The sequence below is a fragment of the Nestor notabilis genome, unplaced genomic scaffold (assembly GCF_000696875.1).
Source record: "Nestor notabilis isolate BGI_N333 unplaced genomic scaffold, ASM69687v1 scaffold9043, whole genome shotgun sequence".
Lineage (NCBI taxonomy): Eukaryota > Metazoa > Chordata > Aves > Psittaciformes > Psittacidae > Nestor > Nestor notabilis.
In genome coordinates this window covers 7365-16718 of record NW_009920571.1, presented here as the reverse complement: position 1 = coordinate 16718, position 9354 = coordinate 7365, and the positions used below count along the sequence as shown (strand labels likewise).

The 9354-nt window shown below is 39.8% G+C and overlaps 1 protein-coding gene across 1 annotated transcript; it reads left to right on the top strand.

Moving 5' to 3' along the window:
• The first annotated feature begins 294 nt into the window (after nucleotides 1-294).
• GOSR2 (golgi SNAP receptor complex member 2) lies at nucleotides 295-9113 on the top strand. The gene is made up of 5 exons (XM_010010725.1): nucleotides 295-352; nucleotides 2743-2851; nucleotides 3884-4016; nucleotides 6817-6957; nucleotides 8906-9113. The coding sequence occupies exons 1-5, from the start codon at nucleotides 313-315 to the stop codon at nucleotides 9065-9067; spliced, it is 585 nt and encodes a 194-aa protein (XP_010009027.1). The 5' UTR covers nucleotides 295-312; the 3' UTR covers nucleotides 9068-9113.
• The last annotated feature ends 241 nt before the right edge of the window (nucleotides 9114-9354 follow it).

The following is a 9354-nucleotide window of genomic DNA, read 5'->3' as shown; positions in this document are numbered from 1 at the left end:
AATAAATACAAACTGGGTTGGGAATCTGAAGAAAGAAAAGCCTATTCACCTCAATTTTTGTTTCTAAACTTATTTTGTAGGTGCATATTGAGAGCACAGGTTTATACTGAAGAATTGGGGGGGGGGTATGTTCAGTGATGGACTTTCTGAATACCATATAGCTCGTTCCTCTTCTGTTTGAAAAAGTACTTTTAAGTAAAAGAAGCTGGATATTGAGATTTTGACAAATGATTTGATTTCATAGCTGTCAACTGACTTCTGCTGATTTACTCCTTGTCTTTTGAAAGGCAAGTCCATGAGGTCCAATCTTACATGGGGCGCCTGGAGACTTCAGACAAGGAGTCGGTACACTGTAAGTAATTAATTGGTGAGAAAAGTCCCATTCCGGTACTGAATTGATTTAGCTTGCATCATTAACCTGTGGCTATATCATTGTATGTACAAATTGGGCTGTCCAGTCGTTGTGACACACATCACCAATTGGAAATGCGTTAGAATTATTTTGCTATTTCACTTCAGTAAGGTGATGTTTTAGATGAAGGACAGAGCAGAAAAGACAGAACAAGAATTTACTTCAAATCATCTTCCTGTTGTAAGTCTTGAATTGATTGATAGTGCTTACTGTGGATGCTTCTGCAGTGCCTTGATATGGGAACGCCAGATACCTTTTGGTGCTGGTAGATGCTGGAACTCATTGTCAGGGTATGCTGTGGAGGCCTTCAACATAAACAGGTTATAAAACCCCCCAGTGATGCAGTCATAGAGGTATAATGAACACATGGATGTGGACAGAACTGCAAATTCAGAACATCACCAGGCTAGTTTGGTAGAAGCTCAGAATGCTGAGAAATGTGACTGTAAATAGGTTTTGTCATTTTACTCTTCCTTAAGCATCCACTAACTGGCAGTCTTTCCCAAAAGATGCTTAGTCCAGTTTCTGGGGAAAATGCCATGATTTGGAGTGCAGGAATTTAAGCAGGATGATCCTTTTCCCACCAGAATCAGAACCTGTAATTCCATCTGCTCATGAGAAATATGTAAAACAACTAGGTCTGAAATTGCTTCAGTGGATTTGGACTATAACCCTGTGCTAAAACAATGACTGTAATAAAATACTGTGATATTTTCTGGCAGGACTTTTGCCCAGTGTATTTTGGACCTGTGTTTGGAACTTTTAATTTCTGTATGAGTAATTGCTAATGGGCCTCATCAGGAAGTTCTGAAGGGAAAGGACACTGCTAGGATTGTGTACCATTTTACACAGACAGTAAATGAACATACTATTTCTATAGATATATATTTAAGGACAGACACGTGGTCTAGATATTAGTATTTCAGAATTTATGGGAAAAAGGGATTCTTTTGGCTGGAGACCAGGAATAGAAGCCAGGAAGTCAACTTCCTGTTGCAGCTTTCCTTTTCCAACTGTGGGCAAATAATCCCTTCTTGCTCAGAAAAGCATGAGATGACCAAGGGGTCAGATGACCTAATAATACTAGTATTTGGACTAGCAAAAGCTAACATAGTCTGTCTGATCTCCTGGTTGCTCTTCTGTTAAGTTTAGCTGTACTAAATGATGGAGAGATGAATTAGGACAATTTGATTGATTTGTGTCTATATATGTGACTGTGTGAGATCAAAGGGCAAAGAAAAGGGATTGTAGGTGCTGTTTGCTTTTCTGAGTTCTGCTGAATGGGATTCTCTGTGAAGTCCTGAGATACTGTGGAGTAGCTGGCAGTGGGTTAATAATGCTTTTCTGTGTACCTCTTTAGTCTAAATGCAAAATAAGACCAAATGGTGTCTGTAGGATTTAGTGGTGATTTACAGCAGGTCTGAGCCTGCAGGACTGTCCCTGTGGCTGCACAGACATGACAGTGTCTGTCCTCTTGATAGTCTGGATGTGCTCTGGAGGGTGTGTACCTGCAGCCCCACAACTCACCGTCTTCAAACACACACATCAGGTGATTAATAGCGCTCCTGTCTTTTGCCCTTCCGTGCAATTCTTTGAGTTGTGAAATGCTGGGTTGTGACATGGTTAAATGCAGTTGTCAAATAAGGAAGGAGGTTGTGGCTTGTACTGAGTTTTGCTGTATAGCGTAACTGAAAGCATATGACTCTCTTTCCCCAGTTGTATCCACTTCCCACCTCATTAAAGTATGTGAGTTTGCACTGTGTACTATTGTCCCTTTGCTATTTCTACATAGGTTAACAGAAGCAATTGCAATGTAGATGAGTACAGAGGCAATTACAGTGGCCTTGTTTTCGCCCTTGAAAGGGCTTTGGCCAGATCTTTCTGAGCTGTTTGTCTGGTCTACCAGTTCCTGAATCCTTACCATGCTGTGTCAGTCTCCCCTGCTATAGGTATGGATGATGTGTATTAACTCTCTGTTAACAGTTTGCTATTAAATTGCCATTGTTGTGAGAATCATTTTGGCTATTAGCTCCTGTGAGCAAATCCTGTCAAGGGAACAGAGAGAGGATGCAGGGGGGAATGTGGGATCTTTAAATCCTAATACATGGAGTTGTAAAGAGGCTCAGATATCTTGAAAAAGCAGGGGCTTTCCTACCTCCTTCTTCAGAGAAGGTGGAGGGAAAGGCAAGAATCTCAAATTCTTGTGTTAAAGGTGGCTTTTCATGATATGTGGAGCTCTCAATTACAGATAACCTTTTTTCCTATCCAGTAAGGATTTGCATCTGTCAGGTTTTAAATACTGGTTTGAGTGCTTTTTTATTCCCTTGCAGTGGTAGAAAATGAAATTCAGGCAAGAATAGATAATATATTCAGCAACTTGGAACGTCTGGAAATCCTGTCCAGCAAAGAGCCTCCCAATAAGCGACAGAATGCTAAACTGTAAGTTCACCTTCTTTGCTGGGATAGTGTAGTCTTTGTTGTTATTTTAATTAAATTTATTGAAGCCCTTTGCCTTTTGATTTGAATGAAACATTTATACTCTGTATAACTTACCTCTGTGCTCTGTGCTAGCAAAGTTGAGGCACAGAGGGCAAAATCACTTTCCTACATTTAACCATAGACTAGTGATAGAGCTGGATTCATGGCTCTGTTCTGAGAGGATCAGAACGTATCACTTGGATGCTTAAATTTCTTCTTTATATGGCATTTGTGGAGGTAAGAGTTAGAATTACTTCAGTTGGTATAATTTTCTCTGGACCATTTTCCTACCCATTGGTGACTAAAATAAGGAGGTTTCTCAAGTGAGCAGTGGTTTGACCAGGAGGTTGGACCAGAGACCTCAGGACTTTCAGTTCTACTTTATTCTGTGACTCTGCTATTAATGTTTAGTCCCGAAATGTCTCTGTTGATACTAGGGATGGATTTCACATCACCTATATTATAGAGGTCAGTATCTGAAATAGTCATCTAGGCTTTCTTTATAGTAATCAAACATTTAAGCAGAGACAAGGGAGTTCTGGATGTCATTTGTTTTAGCCTAATGGAGAGGTCTTTTGTCTTGCCTGCTGACTTTTAAGCTAATTAAAGAAACTTGAAAGCTTAAGCTTTTATGGAAAGGGGGTCATGAAATAGAAACCATACAAATCCTACCATCTTTCCACATCTGTGTTAAATGAGGAATATAGATATAACACCTGAAGAGACTAGTCATGGGATAGGATGTCCAAGTCTATTGTTTAGCCCCCAGCTAAATCATCACCTATTTAGTAGAAAAATGAGGCATGGAAGATCTAAGTCTGGAATACAGGCCTAAGCTTGAATGACTTTTGTCTTATATAGATAAGTAGAACTCATTATTCTTTATTATTTGTCACTGTTAATTTATAATACTCCATTATTCCTATTAAGAGCACTGGAAAAGAATGGTATTTTTATCACTGGGAATGTCTTGCTGTTGTTGATCCTTTCTAGCCGAGTTGACCAGCTCAAGTATGATGTTCAGCACCTGCAGACAGCTCTGAGGAACTTCCAACATCGCCGCTACATCCGGGAGCAGCAGGAGCGACAGCGAGAGGAGTTGCTTGCACGTACATTCACTACTAATGTAAATATGCTTTACTTTAGTTCTCTGTGTTCTAGAAGCCTCCAGGCTTTCAGAGGGGTTTCAGGCAAGGCACAGGCATGACTCTATTAGGTTGCTGCTGTGAGATGTAAACACAATAAAGACAGAAAAGAATAACACGTGTTGAAAAGTACAACTCTCTCATGAGGGACAGTTGAGCTATTAAGAGGCAGTAGTAAAAGACTCCAGAAGCTGCTGCTCCTGTCTGGTCCAGTGCAGTTCTACCTGACTTTATCTAGTAGTTGCAAAGGGGAAGGTGAGTTAGGTACCAAATCTGCTTAGACATTTGACGTGGTTTGTGTCCAATGTCTTTGTCAAATCCTGTAAACTGTCTGATTTATACACCCTGCTCTTGGTAGATGTCAGCAAGCTTTAATTTGTCCAAATATTAATCACACAGCTAGGGGGAAAAAAAATCCCCAAACCTTGTTTTTTACCTAGAAATGATTTAGAAGTTTTTAATAACAGGGATGTGTTCCTACCTGTTCTTGTTAATTCTTAGTTCCTCCACTGGGAAGTTCCCCAGTGCAAATTCCTAGAGGAGTTTTGCTTAAATAATGTAGGTTTGCTTTCGGATTTCATTTTGCCGTGACTCAAAAGCTAGTCTTTGGTTTGGTTTTTGTGGCTTTCTTTTTTTCTTTCTTTTTGTTTTTTCTTTCTTGTTAATGGCATATAACTTAACATTCCTTATCTGTGTTGTCATTCACTGTTAGGGCAAGGAAGAATGAGTGTGAGCAGTCTATTTTCTTGCGATTTGGGAATTTCAGTGCACTTCTCAAAGCCTCACATAAAGATCACCCTGAGCTTTAGGTTGGCTATTTTGAAATGATAAACAAGACTTGAAAGGAACACTGAAACCTCATTTGTTTTTAAAACACTGTGGTGTTTCTCTGCAAATATGGAGACAATTTCCTACAGGAAAACATGTCCAGAAATAAAACACATGTAAGTGGAACAGTTTCGAAGAGCAGTAGCTCTGTAAATACAAAATCAATGGCAAATTGGATTGGTTTTTTTTTATTCCTTTAGATGCTGAAAGGTGCCTCAAGATGAAAAAACAAAATAAAACTATCATTATTTTGTATTTCTTTCAAGTCATAATAAAAATGTGACTTTTAAAGTAGAATGACCCTTTAATAGGAAAATGATGATTGATTTGTCAGTTGTTTGCCTAACTGTTGTGGTTAGAAGTTCACACATTTCTATTTATATACTACCCTATTAAATAGAAATGTCAGCTGAGCGTGTAAGCATCCTAAGTAAACCACTGTAACATACAGAACAGCTTTTGAAAGCTGTAGCAGTGTGAACAATTTGCTTAATTCAAAGAGAAATATGGTCTTTATGTTTAAGGCCTTCCCTTGTACCATTCTGGAGAACACCTCTAACAGGAAATGAAAGAGATGAAGCCATCAAGTATCCCTGCGAGGAGGGGCAAAAATCCACTTTGGTAGTTTTCTTGCTGCCTTGGGGTGTATAATAAAACCCTGCAAGCTCCTCATTTAGGAAATCAAATCCTTGCTGATTTGAAGTATTACAAATACCTGAAATAACAGCCATTCAGCTGCAAATCCAAGTGCTCCTGCTCTGCAGGCTCACGAAAGACACTTGTTTCAACCTTAGTACTTCATTGACATTTGATCAGAGATGTGTGTGCTGACACAGGTTCTTCATCCGCTGACTCTGACCCTGGGGCTGCTAACAACTCTGTCCTTTATTCATCTTTTACAGTAAGCAGAACACCCCCTGAGGCTGTACAACATCTAACACTGGATCATACATGTCATTCCCATATTAACTTTTATAACAATCATCAGAGTGTCCTCAGAGTGAGTTTGGTGATGTTATGTGCCTGTAACCTACAGCCAGCAGTCAGATGTAGGGTGTAAACCATCTTTTGCCTAAATATGAATTCTGCCTGTTGGTAGCTCTTGTACTGAGTACATGGGAGCAGGTAGAGCAGTGGTTCCCCACTCACCTCTTACCAGTATCATGATTCCTGTTCATAAACAAGCGTGGGAGTGATGAGCTGTTACCTTGACTCTCTGGAAGGAAAGGTGTCCAGAGAAGATTAAACTGGAGGCCTTTGAAAGACAAAAGTGATCACATGCTCCAACCTCTTGTGCAATCCAGGTTACAGAGTTTTATCCAGTTATTTCCATTTCAAGATGCATATTTAAGCTAATGCATCTTTTCTGGAAAAAATGTTATTTTTTTAATGTTTTCAGGGTTTTTTTGTAAGACCAGGCCTTGGGTGTTGAGCGAGTCAGAGCTTCAGGGAATGAGGTCAATGTCTTTTTGCCCTCATCAGAAACTTGCCATGTTGTAAACTTACAGGATGTTTTGCAGGCCTTTCGTCACTTAGAAATGTGATACTAAATCAAAGTCTTTCACTTGAAGTGATCAAATGACTCCTTGTTAAACACCTTCTGCTAGTCTGATGTTCTCTCTTGTAATGCCCTTTCCTGCATACATCAGTTTATAAGAAATTCTCCACTTTTAATCTGACTTTTTAGCTTTTGAGATCTAATTGCAGTTGAACACCTGGTCAACTTTGCCTTTTGGCTTGCTTCCTGTAGGCTTCTCTTACTTTTTTTCACTCAAATATTAATGTTGTATTTAACATCTGTACGAAAACACATTTAAAACACAATCCTTCAAGTCCTGTCAAGGTTTTTTTTTTGCCACATTTGTTTCTGCATGTTCTTTTTGTGGATCTAACTATGTGTGGGCAGTGTGAGTGAGCAGGCAAGGTAACCAAGACCCTGCATTTCCCCCACAGGACTCTGACACCACCATACCGATCGACGAAACATTACAGTTTAATGAATCCCTCCAGAATGCCCATCGTGGCATGGATGATCTTATTGGCAGTGGGACCAACATCCTTCAGGGCCTGAGGGACCAGAGAGTGACATTAAAGGTGGGGGCATCATGTTTTACCAAAAAGACCCCACATTCTTCTGTGTTAATGATGACTAAGTAAAATAAATACGTGAGTTTCTTTCACTACACTGCTTCAAGCTGAGAAGGCTTGAAGGCCCAAACTCCATTTAAACTAAACCTGAAATCTTTACATATTATAATCCTGTTAGGAATATCTTTAAGCTCTTTTGGTGGCTGGATGGCCTAGCAGTCTTCACTGCATGGTACTTGGTATCTGGAGTGATTAATGTTATGTTCTGTTCCCTTATGTTTTGTTTTGTTTTGTTTTGTTTGTGTTTGATTTAAGAATGGGAAGCTGTGAATTCTGTTCTTTTGGAAGCATCAGACCCTTATGTTTTCAGGGGGATATATCTTCTCACTCACAGATGAGGAAATACCTGTTCATACTCCTTTTCCCCTTAGCTTAGCTTTTTTTACACTACCAGACTTTGTTGCCCATTTACAAACCTGGCAGAAGCAGCTAGCCTGGAGACAGCTTACTAAGATCAGTGGGTTAATTTGGAAGCTTGTTATTCCATGTAACTTCTTGAGTATTGAATACAAATATGGATGAACCAAGTATTCCCAAATTATTGCAAGGGATCTTGCAACTGTTCTAGTTGTACAATTCCACTGTTCCACTGACTGCAAGACTTGAAGAGTCTTCACTTTCCTGTTTGCTTTTTGTGTTAAAAGCTTCATATTTGGTTTCTCTTCTCCAAGCAAGTTTTTCTTTTGTTCTAAACTAGTGTGAAAACATTGCTGTAGAGACAGAAGGGCTGAATTTGAAAGCATAATATCCAGGGTTTGATGAAATGAAGGTGAAAAATGTGATTATGTGTAACTAGCAAAGACATAACCTGATTTCAGCAAAGGGCCTTCCACAGAAGAAACTGGTTATCTAACTTGGTACTGCAATTCTATGTATCTTATGGATTGAGAAATTGTTTTGCATGTATGTCCAATATAGTTGATATAGGTTCTGTCCTCAAAGAGCTTTTGTGATCTTAAGTCAGGTTTATATTTAAAGCAATTGCCAAATTTCACCTTTTTATTCTTCTGCAACCAAAGATTCAGTGGACTGGGAGAACAGAAATTAGAGGTTTTATTTGAAGAGCACTGTGATGGGAATCTGTGCTATTGCTCCTGCTCAGAGAAGAAGTAATTAAGTCTTAAAGCTTTCTGAAGCAGGGTGTGCTGTTAAGGACTTGGACCCAGAAGGCATTTTGAGAGACTAGGTCCATTATCATTACCATGGTGTGACAAGGCTGTTTGCTGCCTCCCATCCTGCAGCTCACTATGTTTACCTGTCATGTGCTTGCTGCTTATGATGTGGAAACTGGTGGCATCCCCATTTTGAGTAATACCAACTGCTTCAGCAGTGAAACAAAACCAAGGTGTGGGCCTGCCTGCAGTACAGCTGCTAGCAGCCTTTGTTCAGTGCTTTCTCTGGAAAGATTTTTTGAAATCACATTAACTACACTTTTATGTTCCTTTTCATTGCACTCTACCATTAGCCTTACAAGTTTCTAGACCCACGTTTCAATCTCTTGTTGGTATAGCAGGAAGGAAGTTGTACAAGAAAGGCTGTCTGATGAAGAAACTTCAAGCTTTTATTAGACTGTCTGAAAAAGGACCAGGAAAACTCTTTATGCCTCTGTAGGGAGTGCATGTTCTCTGAGCCACTCATCATGATGTCTCCATCTGGACAGATTGTTCTGTATTTTTAACCACATTCCTGTTCATGTATGTGAATTAATTTGTCTCATCATTCAGCTATTTCCAGGGTCCTGGTCTCAGATTGTAGGAACTGTTGGCTAAGAGCAAGTTCCACCGAGCAGAATTCATCCTGTGCCACCCATGATGAAATGTTCTTGGACTGTGTAAAATAAGAAGTGTGGGACCATGAGGTTGATTGTTTCTCTGTGCTGTCTTTTTATTCTTAGGGTACTCACAAGAAGATCCTGGATGTGGCCAACATGTTGGGCTTATCCAACACAGTGATGCGGCTGATCGAGAAGCGAGCCTTTCAAGATAAATACTTCATGATTGGGGGAATGATTCTGACTTGTGTCATTATGTTTCTTGTCGTGCAGTATCTGACATGAGCTACTGAACTGTTATCAGAGGAGATGGTCTTTTGGAGCAAGATGGACTGTCCTCCAAACTCTATGTTCCTTCGAGTGCTGCTTTGGATAAGCCCCTCCTGTGAACTCCAGTGTTCACAAATCACACTCATGTGGGAAGCACGTAGGGAAACAAATTTCTCTGGGGACACTGTAGTTAAGAATGGCCCTATAAAAAATAACCCCACCTTGTTGTCTGCAAGTTTAAGAATCTGTTAAGTAGGAAGCAGAAGTGAAAATTTTACCCAGCTGTATTGCAAGGTCTTTTT

Excerpts from the sequence above, each read along its gene's own strand:
- GOSR2 (XM_010010725.1), top strand. The coding sequence starts at position 313 with ATGGGGCGCCTGGAGACTTCAGACAAGGAGTCGGTACACT. Across the intron at positions 2,852-3,883 it reads AAGCGACAGAATGCTAAACT|CCGAGTTGACCAGCTCAAGT; the intron begins GTAAGTTCACCT and ends GATCCTTTCTAG. Across the intron at positions 4,017-6,816 it reads CACGTACATTCACTACTAAT|GACTCTGACACCACCATACC; the intron begins GTAAATATGCTT and ends TTTCCCCCACAG.